Source organism: Thunnus albacares, chromosome 21, assembly GCF_914725855.1.
Source record: "Thunnus albacares chromosome 21, fThuAlb1.1, whole genome shotgun sequence".
NCBI classification, from domain to species: domain Eukaryota; kingdom Metazoa; phylum Chordata; class Actinopteri; order Scombriformes; family Scombridae; genus Thunnus; species Thunnus albacares.
Window position 1 is genome coordinate 17,065,241 of NC_058126.1, and position 24,320 is coordinate 17,089,560.

Genomic DNA, 24,320 nt, shown 5'->3' on the forward strand with positions numbered 1-24,320 from the left:
ATTAGGGTGTTGAATCCCTAACTAGATCTCCTTCTTTGATGAGCCTCTTTATCCGCCTGTCCCTCATCTCCATTTCTTTGATGTGAGGCATTGATTTTCCTGATTAAATAGTTTTTAAAGTAAAAATCTCTTCTCTTGGCTCTGTAATACTGGGTACTTTACTGTACCTATTGTAGGTTCGTTTGTGTGCATGCTTGTTGAATGGTCCATCTGTGGTATTCTTTAATTGGAACAGAGCCCTTGGCTTGCAGATAATAATAAGGATAGTACAATAGCTTTGATTCGTATGTGCACATTTTTCTCTGAGAAAGAATGTTATCATTTAAGCATATGCCTGGCTTTTACCTCTTCATTTGAAATGGCTAGAAGGACTCAGAAACCCCTATGTATCACTAATGAAATTAAAGAATAAAAACACGTGCTTTTTCACTTCAGCTAAATTCCATCTCTGATCCTTTTTGCTCATGGTGTAAGCTTTTACCTACTTTTCGCCACTTGTAATGGGGAGATATTTCCGACAACTGACATCGCTTTCAAAGAGTGAATGACATTATTTTCATGCCAAGAAAAGATGAAACAAAAAAATGCACCATTTATTTGTTGACACCTCAGAGGATTTTTGACACCTGTATATCTTTTTTTCTTGTGGCATGTCCAATATGTCAATAGGAGTTACAAGTATCTCTCATATTTCATCTATTCAATAAAAGACATGCCAAACATAAAACACCAAAATTCCTCCAAGGTAGTGAAATCCTAGGTGTGCTTGAGTTCAGGTCTGCAGCCGCTGCAGGTACCTGTGTTATGAGAGTTCTTTCAACACCTGCCGGGCTTTGGATACCACCGGGCCCAATTATCTTAGTCTGCCTCCTCTTCTTAACCACCTCTTCAGTCTAACAGGTCAGGGGGACAATCAATCACACCTAAAATAAGGAAGTCATTTCCTGAGCTTTTATCGTGGTGTTGAGGTTTTGTCTGGTTGCATTTCACACCTTGAGAAAGATGGAGCAGCATTGGTTTGGGAATATATAGAATTTGGCCTTTCCTTTTTTGTTCTCAAGACCCAGGATAATTTGGGATCTATATATGATCTATATGTTCACCTCAATATGTGTAGTTTTGGAAGAGCAAACACAAAGATCAAGAAAATACACTAAACAGTCTTGTACCTTGTGATCCACGTCAATAAAGGTTATTCCACAGTATAACTTTAAAAAGTTTCAATGTAGGCAGCTCTATCCTCCTCCTCCACATCAGAAACAAAGATATCCCTGACAGCATGCATGCATACAGTCAGAGATGTGGAGGGTAGATTCATATAAGTCAATATTACATATCTATGTAAAATCTACCTTTAGAAACTGATTTTTAAAAGGTTTGTTGTTTTCACCATGGTGTTCATATTTCAGTAAAATGATTAGCTGTTTCATACATTATAAATCTATCTAATCTGAACATCAGATTTGAGTGTTTTCCCTGAAGCAGCACACAACATGTTTTTCTAGATGCTAAGAACAAGTAAACTCTGACTGAACATTAAATTGCTTTGCTCTTACTGTTGTGAAACAACTGGATAAGTGAGGTATTTGAAACTTTATCAAATAAAAACACCAGCAGTGCATTTTTTTCAACATATTTTATATATTTCACATCCTCTTACGCTAACACGGGGCTAAAGAGATGGAAGCAAACTTTACCTGACCTGTCCTCTGATTGGATGAGCTGGGACAGGAGTAGCGAGGGGATTGGACAAACAACCAGAGGGCATCATGGGGGATTATACACAGGTGTGTTGTGGTGCGCCTGGGGTAAGATCTGCCAGAGTCAAGCCTTTTTGTGTGTATGTGTCTGTGTGTGCATCTTCCAGTCTGCGTGTGTGTTTAGCCATCTCAGTCCTCTTCCTACTGATGTCTAGAACAGACTAAATGAGCAATAATCTGCACACATCCCTCCAGATGTCCCAGTGAATTTCCTGTGGCTTAAGGCGCCAGCTGAGCTCTTTGAAAGTTTTGATAACTTCTGCAAATGTGATTGAACCTCTGCTTGTTCAGGAATGTGGTGCAGGACACAATGTGCTTATTCCTATTTCCCCTCAAAGAGATGAAAAAGAAGGCATGCGCTCGGCTCCGATGCCAGTCCACCTATTGGTTCAATATAATCGCTTGCACTTTTTAAGCGGACTGTTAAAAAAAGATGTTTGACGTGTGATGTATAAGCTGTAAAATATAGGAATATGAAGAAATAAGTTTTTAAGATATAATTGAGGTAACTCAAATTAATAACATATATCAGAAAGAATTTTTACATATCAATCTTTATAACACAGATTAAATGTGAATACACATGCAAATCAGTGTCAGTAAGTCTGTTTTTCCTATTTCTTTTTGTTCTATTTAGTTTTATATTGTTTGAGCTCAGACTATAGACTCATTTCCATAAACATATACAGTACTATAATTGTGAGGAAAGCTTCTGATCATTGTGCAATCAACCAGAAGTTGTCAGCAACTACAGAGGAAAATGGAACAGAACAGAGCTTTATTCCCCATCTTCTGTCAATCAATGCTGCTACAAGGCACCTCAATCCACACAAGCAACAAATACAAGCAGTAGCACATGTAAAGTGTCATGAATATTTGATATATTCTGGTAATCTGACTACCATTGCTTCAATTCATTGACAAAATCAAAATTCTCATATCTCAGAACAAAGTTGAAATGAAAAATACGTAAGAATGTAAAACAGAAAGGCAATAATGTCCATAGATGGAAAGAGCTTTCAATAAAGGAACCTCATGTGGGCATAGAGAAAAGCATCATCCCTGCATGTAAAGATAATGTGGAGTTTCTGTCTGGCAAAGGTAACAAGAAGAATTTCTAAATTACATGTGTAGGCAACACACTGAACAATGAGAACAGCAGGCATAAAAAGCCTAACCCTGTTAAGTATGAGGCTGGCGGGTAATGACAATGTATTTGTGCATTTCAGCATCTTGGAATCTCCGGCTTGCCGGGGAAGGAAGAAATATAATTTTTGTTGTTGCCATGGATACCTGTGTGTGAAGGTTTTGCTGCGAGTCTCGATTCCTCTAGGAGATCAGTGAACCGCATGTGTCAACCAGCATTAACCTGCTCAGTCCAACAGATGCACAGAGACACACATACACAAGAAAGAATAATAAACACACACAAACATGCGCATTAACCTTCACATCTCAACGCAGAGCACAGCACAAACTGAACTGCGGCATCTAAACACACAAACACACAGTTGTGAGTATATCTACGCATTGTCTGAGCTGATATACTCTTGAGTGAACATAGAGCTTTAACCTGAAGAAAAAACTTTGATTATAATGTTCCTCTGTTGTAGTACATGAGGTCTAAACCTCCAATGAGGAGTTGCTACTCTCCAAACAGACAAAATCCTTGCTTCTAAAGACTATAATACTATAGTCCATGCATGTGTGTATATCTAGTGTAGTTTTTGTAATAATTATAAGCTGTCATACCTTCATATATTATAATTTCTCTGTTACTGTTGAGGTACAGATAATATTTCAGAGATATTATTTCTCAATCTCACTCACTTCAGACAATTCACATAAGACACTTTTGCTTAACATGTAGAGCATCAAGCTAGGGTTAGAGGATTGTTCCAACTGGGACCATGTCAACTAAATTATGCATTTATATTCTTGTAGCACCCACCAAATTAATATATATGCATACTATAACTGACCCTGTTAGAGCAGGGTCAAGTATAGTGCAGCATAATATACAAAAAAAAACTTCTGCCTGTGAGTCTGTGCCTCACGTCACGTTGAGTCTTTTTTTTTTCTTTACATAAATTCAACTAAATCCTGCAAATAAAACTGATTTTTGTAATCATCGTTTTTCTGAGATTAAGACTTTTGTGGTTTGGCTGGAGTGCAATAACCTCTTCTGGGATGTAGTAGATTGTTTAATAATTAGACAAATGCATGAAATAAAATAATATAAATTGGGGGTCCAGATTTCTGAAATCCTAAGAATCAGCTCTCTGGCATTTTCATAGTCTCTGTTTTCATCCTCTTCACAAACATGCCAGACTTTTCTCTGCAGGGCCCCAAACTGACACTCTGGGCTCGTTGTCAAGTATTATGTTCTCAAGTGTTTGTGCTTGTCTTCTGCGCCAAGCTGCTGGAGTTCTCTCTGCCCCATCCACAAAGACCTACACAACATTCAGCAGTCATATCTCTGCTTGTCTATCTAGGAGCCCAGCGTGTTTTCCCTCAAAGTCAAATTAAAAAGGTATGCCAGAAAAGAGAGCGTATCTGCAATTCAGAACACATTTTTCTATCAGACAGGAGATATATTGCCGACTAAGTATTGTCAGATGTTGGCAAATTCCACATATTTTTCATATCCGGCCCCCCGAAACTTGGGGCCGCTTCAAGACTCAAGGCACATCATCGACAAAGACTCTGTTTGACCTCAGGAGCACAGGCAGAAATGAAGCAAATATCCATTCTGTTTTCTACGAAAATATTTTCTCCGATATAAATGCAATATCACCGGCCATAAATCATTTAGGAATTCATTTGGAAATCATTTGAAAAACACATTTATTTGGGGGGTGTTCATCAATAAACGTGGCTCCTGTGGAAAGTTTTATTCCATGCATTGAATAGATTCAGTTATTCATGTATTCACTCATTCACAAGGCCTAGTCAGTGGCTATGCGTCAGGCTCCCATGTGTGCATTTATGTGTGTGTGTGTGTGTGTGTGTGTGTGTGTGTGTGACCTGCGGCGTAGCCGTGCTGTGCTGCAGGCTAGTGCTGTTCCCCAGGGGGCTCTCATCTTTTACTGAGCCCTGACAGAAGATGGAGGCTGGGAGAGGGGTCCGCTGCATTAAAAAGCCTTTACCTAGCTCTGATTTATCACCCCTGCCTCACACATACACACACACACACTCACACACACACACACACACACAAACCCGCCTGCCAACCCCACGCCATCTCACCATTCCTCGCCGCAGCTCGACTCTACACTCTATCAAACACACAGACATATAGATGCATGCACTCGTGCACACACACACACACACACACAAACACACACACACACTCAAACGGACACACATTCACACACCATCAAACACATACTCATTCCATCTTAAGATGGCTGCCTCGGAGAAAGAGTGAGGGAGCGAGGCACCGCACTGCACCGCAGTGGTGATTTTGCATTTTAATGGTACCCCTCCTCTCCTTCCTTCACCCCTCTCTCCCCTCAGTTGGTAATTCTGGTGAGTGGCGGGCAGGCAGGCGGCAAGCCACCGGCTACCTCACCACAGGAAGACAGCACCACAGAAAGACAGAGCGACACAATTACAGGACAGCATTTCCTGGGTACGTCACCTGCAAACGACTGCATTTGAATGTGACAACCACTGTGGAGGTGAGGGAGGAGAGTAGGGAAAGATGGGTATTAGAGTGTGTGTGTGTGTGTGTGTGTGTGTGTGTGTGTACTGTGGTGTGGAAGGGAGTAGATTGTCATTACGCCACAACAAGCAGCATGGACTCAGTCTAAAAGACAACTTCCTGCAGACACACATATACACAAACATACAATATGTGACCCTTTAATTACACACAAAGACCTCCAGACGAACACACACACACAAAGACGAGGAAAACATATGCTCACAAAATTCAAATTCAAAGCTACATACATACACCCCAAACTGAGACATAGACAAAGGTCAGTGCTGATTTTAAAATGCATTACAACCAATGCAAGGATACACACATACAAACACAGACTTGAGGCTCTCAACAGCACACGCAGGACGAACACAGCACTTTGTCCTTGAGAGGGTCCAAGACTTGTTAATCATATTCATTCATTCATTCATTCATACATATGGGTGGAATACATTTGCTCCATCTCCGCTCGAGTTATTGCATGAGTGCTGATAAAAAACTGGGAACGAAAGAAAAAAAAAAGACACAAGGAATGAATTTAATCTCTGAATAAAAACCCTTTATTTCCAACACACATTGATAGGAGTTGACTGCACAAGAAGTTATATGTTTAGCATGACTAATTTTTGTCATTTTAGTCATTTTTTCCCACCTTTATTCAGTTATGAAACACCAGATGAAATTAAGGATCTCTTTTATGACTCCTGCACAGGACGGTAGTGGTGCATTTGGTCGTGAACGGGGCAACACACTATTTTTTTGATTGCACCCAGTATGAAGAAATATAATACTAATTAATCTCTTCATTGATGCATTATGTTTGAATGCGAATTCATACCTGCACACATTTTATGCAATTGCGAAAGCTTAGATCCACAAGATGTTTCAAATACAGAACTGCCATCATTAAAACACTCAACACTTTTCCCCACATTTAAGCTTTGTTCTGTATTTGTCTTTATATTATATATAATTCTGCCATGTATATCATTATTAAAGGCATTTATGTGACATTTGTAAGAAATTAATAATTTGCTGCATTTGATTCATGTATTTATTCTACAAGGCATCATGTCTGTGAGGAGACTGAGACGCAGTACATAAAAAATTTTAGGACCTGCAAAGCAGTGAAGAGGTCAGTAAAGACGGTTAGAACATAATGCTAAAATGAATCCTCTTTTGTTTTGTAGCAAGTCTTGTCTTGTTATTGTAAATTAGAGGATGCTTTATAGTTTGTGTGTATGTGTGTACGACGCTCTGTGGTGTGAAATTTCAACCTTCTGTCTGTGCATGTTAGCCAAACGCTACTTTGGATGTTAGAATAATATAAGCAAGCTTCTCCTCCATCATTCACAGAGCGTGTGAGTAGTATTACATGTGTCTGTTTGTGGAGGAAGAGGAGGAGGAGAAAAGATTGCTGGTAATGGAATAATTTCTCACTTCGTGTAATAGGGGTTGCTGGTGTTAAAGAAATGATGATAATAATGCTGTTGAGGCTGAAAATTGGAATGAATCCTTTGTTTAACTTTAACTGTAAAAATAGGTGAACACAATCATATTATAAAATTCAGATTTCTATTACACTATTGATAACTGCTGATCAATAGAATCCATAATCATATAACACTTTACGACAAACTCTTTAGACAATGTTTTTGTGCTTGTGTGTGTGTCTATCATAGCAGGAAAATTCACAAATGCACATTAGCTGCCACCACACACTTGTCTACAGATAAGATGTTCATGATCAGTGTGTGTGTGTGTTTATATAGATGTGCCTGATTTGCTGGACATACGAAATCATTTGTTTTTAAAAGCAGTAACATTTTGCCACTAATGTGTGTGCTTGTGTGTGTGTGTGCGCGCGTGTGTGTGCTGAGGAAATGGAGGGTGAGAGGAAGGCTGCTGGAGCTGTTGCCTCCAAAACCATAATTCATTGTTGGGAATGCTACAATCTAGATTACATCTCTCGCAGCTTAAAAGTGTATTTTCCCATAAACAGCAATCTACAGCTCATAAAAATTCATTCTGCTTCAGCATAAACAATCCCCTTGTCCTCTCACCCCTGCATATCTGTGTACGTGTGAGTGTGTGTGTGTGTGAGAGAGAGAGAGAGAGAGAGAGAGAGAGAGAGAGTGTGTGTGTATACATGTATTTGTCCGTATGGCATAAACAATCCCCTACTCCCGTCAGGAACACAGAGTGATCCATCAGTTTCTCCACAGAAAACCAATTTCACTGGAGATGTTCAGTTTTTCACAGACACACCACCTTTCCTTGCAGAGAGAGAGAGGAAAAAGGAGGGGGAAAAGAGAAAAAGGAAGATAAAGAAAGAGGGGAAAGAATGGCAAAGGAAATGGAACAGAGAAGAGAAGGACACATGAAGCTAAATTGAAAGGGAAGGATAGGGGGAATAAAAGAAAATAAGAAAGACCCGTCTTGCTGTGTTTAATAGGACACACAGTTATTTGCTGTCTCATCAGTTCAATATAGTACGTAAAAACCGTTCATCTGTTGCCCTACACTCATATGCACTGGGAGTTGACACATAGCGCCTGTCAAATAGGCTTTATGTGACTGCTCCAAAAAAAAAAAAAAAAAAGCCACAGTTTCTATCTGTACACAGCGACGTTAATAAAAAAAGGAAGAAAAAAAAAAAAAGATTAAAGACTGAAAGAAAAAAAAAAGCCTTTCTCTCTGCTTTTGACCGTTAAAGCTTGAAGTGTGGAATTATGAGCAAGGAGCAAGGCATGCTGTGGCGGCCCAGTTTTGCCGTGTTGAAGCGGGCAGATGACAACATAATTACAGAGAGTCATCTCATAACACGTGATTAAACAAACAATACATGTCGTCTCCTCCTAAGGTCCCTGTATCTAGCATCTTTTGTTTTCATGCATGTGTGTGTTGAATGGCAGTGTTGCATGTGTTAACGCTCACAGGGGAGGAAAAGGAGACGAATCCATACATATATGTTAATATATATGGGCACACACACAGACACACACACACACAGACAGACATAGCCAGACAGAAACATTGTATGCAGACAAACAGGCAGTGGACAGCAGGCTAATGTATCTTTGTAGTAATGGGCTTAACTTAAAACAAGATGAGAAAGGCCTTCATTTTAGAGGAGCTACATTGCTACTAATGACTAGAGGGCCTCCAACTGCCATCTCAGCCTATTATAACTTGGAGATGGCTTTTCTGTGTTTTTAAAGATGAATGCAAATTAAAAAGCATTAGGCTACATTCATTTGCGGTCTTTGGCATATAGGCCACTTTTGGTCCGAGGGCCACTTAAGGCTGCCTTATTTCTTCAAATGACCTTGAAATCAAAGAAAGAGCAAGTTTTAATGATTTAGAGAGCTCTTAAAGACTCGAAAGGAAAAGAAACACAGGGCCTCATTAAAATTTTCATTTAAACATTGAAAAAGCTTTTTGTTACAAATGTTCCTGCCAGGATGCCGAGTTGATACACAAAGAGGACCGTAAGAATGCCCAGCATCTGAGCCAATTTGATGTCAATGCGTCTCTTCATCCCTTCATCAGTGATTCTATAAATTACAAGGCATGCATTTGGCTGCTTTATAATTTTCTTTGTTGAGACTGTGCGTGTGATAAATGACGAGCTGTGGAGCATTGTGATTTGGTGCAGGGGCCTGTGAATGACCTGGGGAATGCATCGTGTCACTTTATATTTAGCTTCTATTTCCTCACCGCCTGCTCTTCCGCTGCACATGGTATGATTTCAGTTTGTGAGTGTATGTGTGTGTATGTGAACAAAGAGTGAGACATATCCCATCACCCCCTAAAATTCCTTCATTCCCTCCTCCATTGCTCCCTTATTTCCCCAACGACTCAGCGCGCCTTGTAAAAACCTTAGCCTGGCTGCTCAGCGCCCTTTAAAATGTAAAGTAATATTACGAAGCCTGACACGCTGATCTCTGTTACTATGGTATTGTTTCAGGGGGTCGAGTGAATGTAAGGAAAGCTGTGGCTGTCCAGAGTTAAGTGTGAGAGCCAAAAACGTTCACTTCACACTGAAAGAAAATACGTACGGAACTGATGAGAGAGCTGTAATGTTATTTGTTTGTTACAGGTGTTAAGGCATTATTAATGCCAAAAAAAAAAAAGAAAAAAGAAAATGTGTCACATATTTTTCAGTTTTTGGCATGTGGATCCAGCCCCTCCATAACTTCATCTCTCGTGTGTTTAGTTATTTACAGCCCTGACAACAAAAAGCCTTGAACTGTTCAGCAAACTACACAGCACCCTTTGTGTCACAGGCAAAACAGGAAATCAGGCTTTTGTCCGCTCGAGATGGCATCAAAAAACACCTTGTTTCATCTGTCTTAAGCAATCCCATCTTGACGCCTTCACACATCCCCATGCGGGGCTGTACCGCTCCTCAGAACAGATTGGGAAACAGCACAAACGATCTGCCGGGGAAGTCCCAGCGGGCTGCCATAACATGCTCATTTGTCGACGTACCTCTGTTGCACAGAGCTTATGTTTGATTTCTCTCAGGTCGCCCCTCTTTTTCTTTCTCTCTTGCTCTCACTCTCACTTCACTTCTATCACTTGCTCATTTTGCCGTCTATATCACCTACTTTCTTTCTTTCTTTCTTTCCTTTTTTTCCTTTCTTTCTTTCTCTCTTTCTCTCTGTCCCTGACACTCAGTCTCTATCAGCCCATTGGCCTGTCTGTCTCTTTTTCTTTTTCTCTCGGGTCTGCCTCCCTTTCTCCATCACACCTCCTCCTCCTTCTCTTTCACTTTAAAATATGTGTTAGTTGGCTGTGTGTCTTGTAGAAATGCCAGCAGTGATTGTATCCTTCATCCACAATGCAATAATGAGGCAGGTGTACTCCTGCTCCCTCCATTTTCCTCACCTTCCTTCTTCCCTTTTGTACCTCAGAAATGAGGTATTGCAGCAGTAAACACTAAAAGCAGGAAGGCCGCAAGATTTACACAAAAAAGATTAGATTGCCGTTTTCATATGTTAGTTTGTGTGTGGCCTTTGTTGACACCTGGGTAAATCCACAGAAAATGTTGTTAATGTTTATTTTCCATCTTAAAGGACGCATCACAACAAGAATTGTACCTTTTGTTGCCTATTGCTGTGTCCTCCTCCCAACTGATGCAGTGCTGCCAACTGAACAAACAATATTTATCTCCTCATTTACCAAAAAATGAAACTGAATTTCCTCCTGAGGGGAAAAAGTAAGTATGTTTTGCATAATCAGTTGTTGGGTGAGTTTTAAAAGTTGCATTACACCTGTTAGCAGAAAAACAACAGGTTCTGTTTTTGTGCATACCCCCAAATACAGCCAGCAATAAATAATAAGATTTCAGGTTGAGTATTTGTGCACGAGGGACAATGGCTTCCTGATTTCTCAGGTGTAACCCTTTGGTGGATGAATCGCAGGTGTAGGAGATATTGTGTGGTGGAAGGAACCCAGGTGCAGGAGTTATTTCCGGTCTGTGCTGTTAATCACCAGCCTGACACTGAAATATGGCTTGCATTTTAGTGGTTTTAAAATAGAGTTCCCTTGACTGCATATACTTAGGTAGGGAAATAATAATAATAAGGGCAAGATAAAGTCAAGAGACTGTGAAAATGTTTCACATAAATGTGTGCTGCAGAATGTGTTCTGTTTTATCAGTGAATGTGGGCTCAAAGTCTGTAAGATAATAGAAACTAAAAAGGATTTGATGCTGTCTGCCTGATAACAATAATTTGACAGTTTCAATTCCTATGTAGCAATCAAGGCTTTGATGTAAAGAGCTGATTAATAACTAACTTCACCAATCTCTGTTAAAGGATTTTATGTGCAAATGCAGCCCTCTAAGAAGAATAAATGAGTGAGGACAAGCAAAGTCCCTCTTTTTCCTCAAAACAAGTTACCTTTTTTTGTAGGCCCAAAAACACAGAGACTATAGGTGTTTTTGTCTTAAAACATCCTCACTGCTTCTTCTTTCTCATTCCTGTCTCCGTTCATTTCTATAACAGCACCTGGAGGAGTCAGAATGTGACAAAGGTTTACATCAGAAACAGACTGTCTAAATATCTGATTATAAGCTGTTTATCCTTGTTAAATGATGAAAACATAGTAACGCCAATGCGCAAGTGGCCTCAGATGTGATGCTGGTCAATATCTATTGACAGACAAATCATTGTTGTTGTTCTTTCGTTTCGTCATTGTCCAGGCCCAATGCATGAGGGGCTAAACTGGGAGTGAATGTGATTGGATTTTCAGTCTCCGTCATTAAATTCCCATGCGGGGAATACTAATTCCAGTATTTAGTGTGGTGATGCTAGGGCTTGCTTTCATCTTAAACTGATTCCAGTCTAATTAGATTGGGCATGTGGGGGGTGGTGGATGTATCCGTCTGGACTAATCCCTGCCTCTCTGTCCCAAACATTGTATTATCCAGAGAAAATCCATTGGCTGCAGGCTATTCAAAGCCAGATCTGCCTCCACTGCAGCCTCTGTACTGTATCATCTGGAAAGCTGTGGCTAGAAGGGTGCACTGTGCAGTGAGGGTGGAACCTAATGGTCATGAGTGATGTATGGGTTGCAGAAAACGCCATTTAGAATTTACAGTAAACCTTTTATCGTGTATTAAGGGCAAGACCGCTCACTGCTGCAGCCTCTTTAGCAAAGCTGTGTCTGAAATACTATGAACTACTCTTCTCTTCAGAGGTCCTCTTTATTCTACGACAGTTAGGTAGCAGAATGGGGTGGCCCCCCCAAATATGGTCACATCAAAATGGTTCTTTTCTTAAGGTATTATATTTTGTTTGACCTATAAACAGTAACTTCAGTAGATATGAGTCAGAATTGGCAAATAATACACTTGTGTGTAACGTCCTGCGCACAAACACGCACATTTACTGTGCATGGATCATATTGTCATCGTGCTTGTGAATTACTGGCAGACCACAGTGAAAACACAGTGTAAAGAGGTCCTTCCTTCTAAGCGCTGAGAAGGCCAAAAAAATGAAAGGCCTTCAGCCATTGTTCTCCACAAAGGTCAAACGCAATTCAATCCCATAATATAGCAGGGGGGAGCCCTACCTCGGCAACCGCCTGCGCTTTAAGGGTGAGCAACAGGAAAGGGCCATTCAGCAGAACGGTTGCACCCTGTGAGCCAAGCACATTCGTCAAGGGCGAGGGGTGAAGTCAGAAGGGGGGAGAAAAAAAGCTGTTTTTGAGGCTTTTACATGTCGCGGCTGTTTCACTGCACACTGAAGTGTGTTGAGCGAAACAATAAAGGACACAACCGATTCTGCCTGAGTGAAAAGATCCTCATCTTCCCCTTCATTTTTGCTGCCCTTGTGAAATTTCATTAGGTGAATTTAACGACTTGTGAATGTCGGCTTTCTCCGTGACCCTGACACTGGTGACGGACACGTCTCGCTGGCAGGGTGTGATGTATTGTGTTGAGGTGTTCCTGAGGTGCAATTTTTAATGTGACAGCATCTGTTGACCTCCGATCTAAAAAGTCACCCTCCTGTCTCACACTGGCATCCATTTTGTTTCTTAATGTAATTTTAAAAGCATTTTATAGTCGGCAGCACAAAACATAATTTCTCGTCTATTTATCTTGGAATATCTAGGTTAAAATGTTACATGCTTTTGCCTTTTGTAAACTCTGTTCAACATATCAGCATGGGCCTTACATACCTGTAATGATAGGATCAACTTTAGCCATTTTAGGCAATAACAGTTGGTCTTTGCTCTCTGTTGCGGCTGTACGTCTGTTTATCCATGGATGTGATTTATTATTGCAGACTTTTCCCTTTTAAAGGGTGGGGTCTAGAGCAGCACCTGATCAGATCCAGATTAGCAGACACTTCAAAACATAATCCCCTGCATCTGCTTAGAGTCAGATTACCACAAATAGCATAATGACGGGAAATACCCAGTGTATGATTTAGAATTTTACTGTCAGTAACTGGAATGATAATTATTAGAGGGATGCTGACACAATACTTACTTTGTTAACAGTCTGACATACGTAGACATTGCTGAAAGTTACGGGACAAAATGTGCTTTAATTGAATGTGTAATATGGAAACTATGTTAAGAAGAACAAAAACAAAAACTATTGCCAATTGAATTGCAAATTCTGTCTTAAATGCTACACACATCTAGTACTGCATTAGTAATTTTACTGACACTAATAAATCTTTTACATTACTGTCAAAATAAAACTAAACTGCCAATCACATCACAATATAACTTTTTAATATATGATACACTATATATATATATATATATACACATAATGTAAAGAGGTAAACCATTTATAGATATGATTTTAAGTACTGCATTAAAATAACATGACAACCACATGTGATTACATATTGTAAATTAGTTTGAGTTAAATGCAAAAACCTACTAATCAGATGTGTGAAAGACAAGCTAATGAGAATTCATCATAATGAGATAATTAGCTAATTAGAATATGAAAGAGTGAAAATGAGATAAATAATATTTGATGAGACCAAACTGGTTTGCAGATACAGTTTTTAATGTATCACAACAATGAGCAACAAACATACTTGATGAACTATTTCCAGAAGTTGTTCAAATACCATCTACAATAAACGTCATTTCAACTATGACAACAGGTCTGTGACAAAATAAAAAAAAGGTTTCAAAACCATGTTATTACCGTGATACGGTACAGTTGAGACCTCAAACAGTACAGTAACAAAAACTAATGCGACTACTCTCTATATATAAAACATCAATAACATTTTTGGTTTAGTTTATTTAAAGTTTTAGCCATAGGGGCTTCTTCTTATTAAAACCTCAGGGTGCATTTCCTATGTAACCCAGATGTTGAAGAGTACATATTGTGTAGGATATGATTGCGCCATGAAAATCCCTTTGACATCCAGAAGAACAATTCCAATTTCAACCTTTTGAAGGCTGTCCCCATAAACATGACACAATCCATCCATTTTTTTTTTAAAAAGTTCTTTTTTTTTTGTTTTTGGCTGCTGTGCAGTTGCAATATCTATGTACAGTTATATTGTTGGACCATCCTTTTTGTTGGTTTGTTAGCTTTTACCAGTCCTTGGTGTGGAAAGCGTCCTGTCTGATGCTAACATCTTAGCACATGATGCTAGCTGACAGTTCAGTCTTATAATGCTGAGCCACAGAGTGGGGAAAGGCAAAAAGCCAGAGTTGTGAAAGCCTTTGGAATCAGGACAGTCGCTCATGTTTGTACAATGGCAGAATTGCACCTTGGGAGGCCAGGATGTCTCTTATGAAACACAATCGAAAAGTGTCTTCAGGATTAAAGTAAATGTTAAAATACTAAAAATCCAAATAATGACATTTAAAAAGCTCACACAGAAAATTAAAAACTGACATTTTGCTTTAAAACTTTGAGAAAAAAAACACCTTTACAATAATAAAACATAAGAGGAAATGTTACTTGATTTCATTGTTTGAAACAATAACTAAGCATGATTTGATTTAACCTGTCAAACAGTTGCATTACATGCTACTTGCTCATCTCAGAATAGGAAATACCAAAAGCAATACATTTTTGCATTTCTTCATATTAATAAATTTGTACCATGCACAGCCAACTACGAATATGTACAACAGCTTTGCTTTCTTTGTTCACAAGCCTTTTTCTTTCATACAAATAGCCTTCTGTTACTTTGGAATGAATCACATTGGTTTTAATTACCAAACTAGAAAGTGATTCGTAAAAAATTGAACACCCTTTGACAGCTTTCACATTCTTAGTTCCACAGCAAAATAACAAAATAACATAAAATAAAAAGAGAAAAGCAAAGCAATTAATGGATCAGTATTTTGTCTGGTAGAAAGTTGAGAGAATTTATGGCAGGCAAAATAACATTACACAGTAGCAGCAAAACTTTGTAAGGTAATACTTTGCAATGTTGAAATCACTAAATGTGGAAAAATTAAAAATGTTGACTTTAACTGTAGATCATCAGAAGTGCCCAGAAAATTGATGGGAGGACGTCAACCTATGCACTAAATGGCAGCGTATAGGTGTAACACTGTTTTAAGTCCTACAAGTACATGAAAATGTTTTTAATATACAACACAAATGCTGTTGTCCCCCTTTTAAAGCAGCATATTTGCAAACGTATAGCAAATGATCATACCTTTTTTAACATTGTGACCAACTTGTACCTTAACAGTTTCAAGTATACAGTACTGCTTTCATGGATGCACCAATTGTTAAATAGGTCTCTAGATTGTTAGGCATCAATCCTGTAACAAATATGGACCAATATGCTGCTGCAATAGACACAAATAATAATTAAAACACAAACATACATACATACAAACAGAAAAATTCTATTAAATTAACAAATGGCCTACTCAAATGATAAAAAGACAAATAAAAACAAAATAAGTGCACTATAGTCCAGACACAAGCAGGTACCGTAACAGTACAGCAATTCACAAATGAAAAATGTTATATTCACATAATCCGAGAGTCTATCAAAACTAGAGTTATTACCTCTTCAGAAAAGGGTGTGAGCAGAGGTAAAAGTGAGAAGGTAAGAGTTGGCACAGATTAGTATATACTACAAGAAAAAAAGGGGGTGGGAAATAGATACAGCTTGTTGTGATACAAACTGGCAAACACAGGGGCATCATACACATTTACTTCACCATTCTAAATTCCCTCAGTGGCAAAACCATACTGTCTTTGTAGGGCAAAACTAAAAGGATATGCACATCGTCCATTGTAACAGTAATATTGTCTCTTGGTACTCTATACACATCAAGGAAATGCGTCCGATAAAGCTTGACATGTTTTGGTTATAAGCCAAGTGTACCCAGGCTTGTTGCTGCTTTAACAAATGAGAAATGTTATGTTCTGACCTGAGAATTTAAAGCTACTGAATTACACCTATCTAAACTAAGAGAGATTCTCTTTGAGGGTTCTGGATCGTCATCCCATACAGTACATGCTAGCATTTGGAAAACAATCCAGCTGAGGTGCAATTTGCTATCGTGAGAGTTTTTGGCTTGAAACAAGCCCCCCAAGGGAGCCTGTGGGATTTTTTCCTACTCCATGTTTTTGTATACAATATAAGCTCAGTCAAGCATCTGCAACAGTTCTGTCCATAACAAAAATCAATCAATATCTTGCCAGCATATCAATATGGGAAAAACAATCCTGAGTCAATCATTTGGTACTGTAATTTTTTGGGTTAAGAGAAACTTTGGAACTGCAGTTTAAAAAGTCTTATTTTTTTCTTTAAGCAAGGGATCCTTTTGTCACTCCTACACACTGAACATATCCATTCTGATACTACTGAAGCTCGCGTCTAGGCCAGAGGCCGGCTTAGCCTTGACCTCCAACGCGTTATCTAAGTCATCCAGCTTCTGGCTTAGCTCATTGTCAGACTCATCTGAACAACTCTCGGTGGGTAGTGAGGTTGGAACCCCTGAGGTGCTGCAGGAAGTTGAGGTAACCGTTGAAGGTGAGGAGAGGGGGGGAGGAGGAGAGGCAGACGGGGAGGAGGAAGCAGCTTTCCGGGCTGTGGTGGCCTGGAACAGGACATTTGGCCAGGACTTCATGGACAAGCGAGAGAGATGAGGAAAGGTGTTATTAGAAGAAGCTGCAGACTGCGAGGTAGATGTGGTGTTAGGAGTAGGGGAGCAGACAGAGTGAGGTAATAATCTAGTATGCTCTTTGGCATTTCTCATTGCTTGTTTGATTGTTTTCTCTTTGTGCAAGCTCGACTGAAGGTGTTGGCCAAGTGCTTCATTCCCGTTAACAACCACATTGCAGGCAACACAAGTGTAGTTGCTCACTGCCTTTCGAAGCACTGTCTCTTGCGGGTCAGTAAAAGGATGTCCGAAGTAACAGAAGGACTTCTGATGATGCACCACTGAATCTTCGTCAGCAAAAATCATCTGGCACTTCCTGCATATAAACTCATGCTTGACGGACGGTACAATAAAAGCGTCTGGAAAATCCATGGTACTTTTGGTATCTGTTTTCGGTTCTTCTTTTGTGCTTTCTGTTGAAGAGCCTGTGTTGGTGTCATCCTTAGCATCTATAGCTTCTTTTGGTTTGAAGGAGTTGGTGGTGGTGCTCTGTATGCTCTGGGGTGTCTTCACAGGGGTTGGTTTTTGTTGCTGCTGCTGTAGTTGTTTCTGCTGTTGCTCAAGTTGTTTCTGCTGCTGCTGTTGTTGCTTCTGCAGTGAATCCTGGAGGGACTGCTGGTACTGCTGATACTGCTGCAGGAGAGCTGTTGGGGAGAGACCAGCGGCCATGGCAGCTTGTGGGACTGCTGCTGGGCCATATGGAAACAGGTTCTCCATTCCACACAGTGGTGGGAAGTAGCCTCCTGCTTGGACCCCTCTAGGAAGCTGGGGAGAGAAGCAGTTGGGAAATCCAGGAAGAAAGTAGGGCAGGAACTGCCCCCCCAAGAAAGAGCTGGGATCACTTGCGGCAAGGGCATTCTGAAGTGCCTGAAGCTGTGTGGCATCCAGTGGAGTCTCACTTCCTGGTTTTCCTGGAGCTGGTTTCTCCCTTTTCTTGGCCATGCTGGGGGTCTCAGGGCGTGAGCCGCTCTCATTCTCTCTGCCTTTCACCTTCATCTGAGGTGGCTTGTCTCCTGGTTTCTTGCTGCTGTCTCTCTCTGAGTCTTTACCTTGCTGCTCTGTATGATTTACTGCTGCCAAAGGTGTGGAGGGAACAGGAGGAGGAGGAGGAGGTGGAGGAGGAGGAGGAGGAGGAGGAGTCTGCAGAAGAGTCTTGGTTGGGGTAGTGCTGAGAGACATGGCAGGAGAGGGGGTGGCTGGTGTAGGGAACCCAAGCATGCCAGCACCGGGAGACGCTAAAGCTGAAATACAGTGGTATATAAATATGGAAATATTCAATATTTAAATATTCAACCCCAAATCACTATGGAAATTTGTTTGTATGACAAGATAAAGATGCTTAATTTGTCTCTGGCTGAGTTTTTAAGATTTTGTTATGGATCAAAACTGTCACATGCGCTTTATGATAATTTCAATCTGCCAATATATTATAATATAAATATACCAAACCTACAATTAGGGGAAAAAACAAAACAACACAAACAAAAGCCATGATAAAGATACATTTGTTGTAAAAAATCTCTGAATTATCAGTTAGCAGTTCAACTCTGATGATGACATTATGCATGCACTAAATCCCACCATTTTTAATTTTAAAATAGTATTTAAAAATAGGACTTTTTGACAAACACCACTGTGATAGAGAATAAACAGTAGTATAGTAGAATAAAATAGTGCATGATAAAGATCAGTTCATAAAGCTTCTAGTCTATTTAACTTATTTTTTCACTGTTCGTCATACTAACTCACCAGGTGTGTTGGGTGGGAAAACAGGAAGTGACGATGGCCCATTGACCCCAGGAAGTAGCACTGGCGGAAGGCCAGATATCCCTGGGTAGCCTGAGGGCAGGCTAAGGCCATGAAGTGCATTATTGTTGTCCACTGCAGTCTGTTGCTGCTGGCCAGGCAGGCTGAGTCCCTCACCAGCTTTCTTCATGCGGTCCAGCTCTTGCTGGGCCATCAGCTGACGGACAGTGGTTGGTGCTAGGTAGTCCTTTTCTCTATCCACCTGGTTTCCCAGGGTTTCTTGCACTTTGGTGATGTGCTGTTTGGAGAAGATGTGGTCTCGGATGGACATCCGGGCAGTGTACTTTACACCACACAAAGTACACTCAGGCCTGGGCCCATCTGGTGAGCCTTGACTTATCATGAATGGCTTTCCAATGTTAATCTTGAATTTCTTTTCTTTAGCACGGGCATTCTGGAACCACACCTGGACAACGCGCTTGGGGAGTCCAATTTCATTGCCCAGCATCTCACACTCTTGCATTGTAGGAGTGCGGTAGTCACTAAAACAGGCTTTGAGGACTTTAAGTTGCAGGTTACTCATTTGGGTCCTGAATCTTTTGTGGCCTGGCCTATCCCCAGAATTGTTGCCTTTCCCGGACTTGCTGAAGGGGGTACCTGCCCCAAAGGGACTAGGGGAACTTGGATCAGCAAGGCTTGATGATTCACTCCTGTCATTGATGTCGTCCACATCATCATCTCTGTAACTTAAGTATGAGTCACAGTCTTTTCCAGAGAAACTGAGGGCAGGGCTCACCATGCTGAATTGGAACCTGTCATTGCCACCATCAGAATTTGGCACCAGGCCACTCTTGTCACTCAGCTTGTCCCCTCCATTGGCTGTGAAGCTCTCAACCTCATTGTTATTACCCTCATCTCCAGTTGTAGCATCGCTAATGGCTGTATTAATCGATGATGTCTCATCAAAGTCCATCTTACTGAGATCATAAGATGAAGCTTCTGCTGAATTTATATTAGGCCCTTCTGTTTCATCACAGTTTTCAGCTTTTAAGGATGAAGGGCTTAAGAAGTTTTTTATATGCGACTCAGATGGTTTGACTGGAGTTGAGGATGCAGCAGGCAGATCATACTCATTTGGCTCAGTCTTGGTAGGCAGCTGCGGGTAGTCAAAGAAATTATACTTTGGACTTTCACCCCTTTCATTGTCTTGATTCATCATTGGGCTTGGTGGCAAACTAAAGCCTGCCTGCTTAGCCTCATGCCAGTGTCTAGATCGTATGTGGCTATCTAGAGCAGACTTTGCCTTGAACAGTGCTCTGCAAAAGGGACATTTCTTGTGGGACTGGGAAGGCCCTATAGCCCTAAACTGCCCCTTTCTCTCTCTTGCACGAGTGTTTTGGAACCAAACTTGCACAACTCGCTTTTTCAGGCCAACCTCTCGTGCAATGTGGTCCAACATCTTCCTTGTTGGGTTGGAATCAAGTAAGTATTTGTCATAGAGAATCTCCAGCTGTTCTGGTGTGATGGTGGTTCTCAAACGTTTATCTCTATGTTGCTCTTCACTGCTGTTTCCGCCATCTTTATCGTTAGCGCTTTCATCCTTGTCATCCAGTTTTCTCTTCATTGCCCCAGACCCTGCAGCAGAGGTCAAACCAGAGCTACTCTGAGAGGGGATTTGGGAGAGACCTCCAGATAACAGCTGGCTAGCCATCAGGGGGTTGTTGGGGTCAAATATCATATAGGGCATATCAATGGGTCTTTCAAGGAATTGGGAGTGAAGGAATTGGTTTTGGGCAGCCAAGAAATGCATGTGTTGGTGCTCCTGCCATAACTCCACAGTGGGGAATGCAATCTTACACTGGTCACACTGGTACTGAAGCATCTGGTGGGGGAGACTGTTTGTGAGTGAGGAAAGGGCCAGGGAGAGTGGACTTGAGGGCACTGCAGCTGCCTGTGGCTGGGAATGGGGTCTTGACATTGGTGGCTGGGGAGCTTTCTGAGGAGGTGGCTGAGGTGTGCAAGCCTTAGATGGTCTGGGTTCTGGTAGTGACTTGACCACTGGTGAAGGGGCAGTCTCAGTTTGTTTAGGTTCAGTTTCAGGGGCAACATCTGGCTTGGGGGAACTTTTTCCTATGTTGGCACGAGGGGAGGCCATCACAGGGGAGCTTGAGCCAGAACTGGTGGCAGTTCCGTGGGACTGTCTGGTTAGCTCTAATGGTAGTTGGGACATCTTAGCTGGTCCTTGCTCAGTAGAATCTATGCAATCCTCAAGGAGGTTGTCCTCATTACCTTCCTCATCTTCATCCTTGTAACACTGCTTTTTCTGGTGAGTGATAAGGTCAAAGATACGGGGGAACACAATGTTGCACTTTTTACACTGGTACTGCATGTTGCTGGTTCTGATGTATCTCTCATTGGTCAACTCTTTTTTCTCATTGTCTTTAGAATCTGCCTGGTTCTCATAGCTCTTGCGAGCTTTCTGGCGTGCATTTTGGAACCACACCACAATGACCCGGGTTGGTAGGTTGAGCACAGTTGAGAGCTGCTCAATTTCATCATCCTTCGGATAGGCATTAGTGTCAAAGAAATCTTGAAGCACCCGCAACTGGTAATCAGTGAATCTGGTCCTGGAGGACCTCTTGTTCAAGGCTGAGTCAGTTCTATAGTATTCATGTGCACTAAGCTGGGGCTCCATTCTAATATCTTCCAATGTAGTAATGGGAGGAATATTAAAATTGTAGGGAGAGTCTTTACTCCGCTGCCTCTCTTTGAAGAGGGTGTTACGGAACCAGTGCTTTATGACTTTTTGGGGCAAGCCAGACTTCTCTGACATCTCCTGAATTTGCTCTTCATTGGGGGAATTGTTGATGTCAAAGTTGGCACGGAGGATTTTAAGCTGGTCATCCGTTATACGGGTACGTGGTCGCTTAAACTGGGACTGGCGGAGGAAGTTTGGATCAAGACCTAATTGTTGCTGGCAGAGCTGTGTAAGGTCTGTGGAAAGAGAGTCCATAGTGGGCAGCTGGAGGGCCAGCTGAGGGGGCAGGCCTGGGTGCTGGACAGACTGCATCATTAGAGGTGGGAAAAGGGGCAGATCCAAGGGAACAGGGAGCTGCACTTGTGGGGGCGCAGGAGGGGCAGAAGATGGTGGAGGAGGGGGTGGTGGCTGGGGTGGCGCTGCCTGAGGTGGCGCTGCCTGGTGAGAGGGTTGGTGTGGGGTCTGATGGGAGACAGGGACAGGTGAAGGTGTTGGGGTTTGGGGCTTGGTCATTGATGTAGATGGAGGCTGAGGAGCCGTCACTGGGGTGGGAGCAGGAGGTGGTGGAGGAGGAGGAGGTGGTGGTGGCGGTGGTGGTGGAGTCTCAGGTGAAGCAGGGTTTATTGGATAGAGTTTGTCATAGGCTTCTCTGTACTGCTGGGCAAACTTTTCAAGCTCCACATATGGGAAAAAGTGACTGTGCACATGTTCCTGGTGGCTTTTGAGAATAAGCATATTGGAGAAGAGCTTTCCGCACATCCCACACTCAAGCTTATCAGTATTCATTTCCACTTGTTCAACTCCATCTTTATTTTTCTTTTGGTTTTTCTGCCTGTTTTCATTGTACTGGATGACCAGTTCAAATCCAAAGTTCTCTAGCAGTGCCTTGGCTGCATTGCCCCTTGCTCCTGACACAATACGTGGAGGGGGAATCAATGGCTCGGAGAACTTTGACTTTTTATTGTCTTTGTTGTCTTTTCCTCCATCACTTAATGCATCCCCTCCATTTTCCATCTTTGCTCTGTTTTCTTGTTTTTCAAGGTGGTCCTCTGCCTCTCTTGACATCTGAATTTCTGAGACTGACACAGTGCTGGACTCCATTTTGGCTTTGTGGTTCTGCAGTTGCTGGTTTTTCTGTTGCTGGATCTGTGACTGTGTCTGAGAGACTTGCTGCTGCTGTTGCTGCTGAGCCTGTTGCTGCGCCTGAGCCTGCTGCAGCTGGTGCTGCTGTTGCATCTGCTGCTTCAGGTCCTCTAGGAATGATCCAGTAAGACCAGGCATTCCAAAAGCTGCTGCTGAGTGTAGAGCAAGCTCTGGGCTAAGGTTGAACTCTGCCCCTGGGATGTAGAAGGGGAAGAGGAACTGTGGCTGTTGAAATTGCAGCAGTGCTTCTGGGGTCATTGGAAAATGGGGGAAGAAAGCTGGATTAAGGAACTGAGGCTGGAAGAAGGCTGCCTGTTGCTGGAGTTCATGTTGAAGCTGCAGTTGCAGTTGGGCTGAGGACTGTGCTGACTGGTGGCTGCTTGCCTGTGCTGAAACATGGTCAGTAGTTGTTGTTTGTTTTGTGTTGTTGCTGTTGTTATCTTCTTTGGGTTCCATAGTATTTTCTTTGTTAGCAGAGGGTGTTCCACTTCTAGCAGAGTCTGAGTTGCTGTTGTTCCCTTGTGTGCTTGGGGCTGGACTTTTTGCTGGTACTGGACCACTAGTGCCAGTGATACTGCTACTGCTGCTCATTTCGGTTTTGGCTGTTCTGGCTTTGGTCTGGTGGAGTACTGACCTCATATGAATTTCAAGTGTTGAGCTTTGGCTGTAGGCAACATTGCAAATATTGCATTTGAATGGTTTGTTGTCAATGCTGTTGCCTGTCTCTTGTGGAACTGGACTTGATGCCTCTTGAAGGACCTTCTTCAACTTATGCAGGTGGGAAACTGAATTATAGTGGACTAGTAGGATATTCTTCTGGGTGAAGGACTCCTTACATACTGTGCACTTGTAAGGCCGAGAAGGGTCCAAAAATTTCTCCATTGTAAAGTTAGGCCCTTTTCTAAATGGTAGGGTCCGTTTTGGTTCTGCTCCCATGTCATCTAGCAGGGAGCTGCTGTCACTTCCTGTGGGACTGGGCTTCTCTTCCTGGTCCATTTCATCATCTTTGTCCAAGTCATGTTCAAAGGCCTGTGCTTCCTCCAAGGCTCTGGCCTCACTCTCAGTGATATCTCCATTCAGTGGCAGATTTCCTATGAGTTGCTGCACCTCAGCTTCACTAAGCTCAGGGTGTCCATTTTCCAAATGCTTCCTGAGGGCCAGGAATGTCCTGAAGCTGCGCTGGCAAAGGCTGCACATAGTGGCTGCTCTGATGGCATGGTATTGGGAATGTATCTGAAGCTTCTGCATTGTCTTGAAGGCCAGGCTGCAGTGGTTGCAACGATATTTGTAGACATGACGATCAGATACTGAGAGCTGCTGTTGTTGCTGCTGGAGCCTTTGGAGCTCACTGATATGGTCCTGTAGGGTATCAGGGGACTTGCTGTCATGTCCTAACCCACTGGCTCTCTTCCAGTCTGGGGCTTCTGAGCCCTCCTTTGGGGGCTTGAGTTCCTCACCCTGCATGTCCAATTCATTCTTGTCTTGACTTGTCAGCTCATCTTTTGAGGTGTTTCCTAAAAGGGGACATTACAATTTGAAAAAATCAGTTGCATCAACAAAAGTCTTGCATAGG

At 41.8% G+C, this 24,320-nt stretch overlaps 1 protein-coding gene across 4 annotated transcripts in view; it reads right to left on the minus strand.

Annotated features, from left to right (window-relative positions):
* Positions 1 to 13,990: 13,990 nt before the first annotated feature.
* The window catches only part of zfhx4 (zinc finger homeobox 4), a 308,534-nt gene continuing 298,204 nt past the window's right edge, over positions 13,991 to 24,320 (minus strand). For all 4 annotated transcript variants that reach the window (XM_044340031.1, XM_044340033.1, XM_044340032.1 and 1 more), the window contains 2 exons: positions 18,850 to 24,261; positions 13,991 to 18,341 (listed from right to left, as the gene is read on the minus strand). In XM_044340031.1, the coding sequence (XP_044195966.1) occupies positions 16,771 to 18,341; positions 18,850 to 24,261 (6,983 nt within the window). In that variant the 3' untranslated portion in view covers positions 13,991 to 16,770. The remainder of the gene's footprint in view (positions 18,342 to 18,849; positions 24,262 to 24,320) is intronic.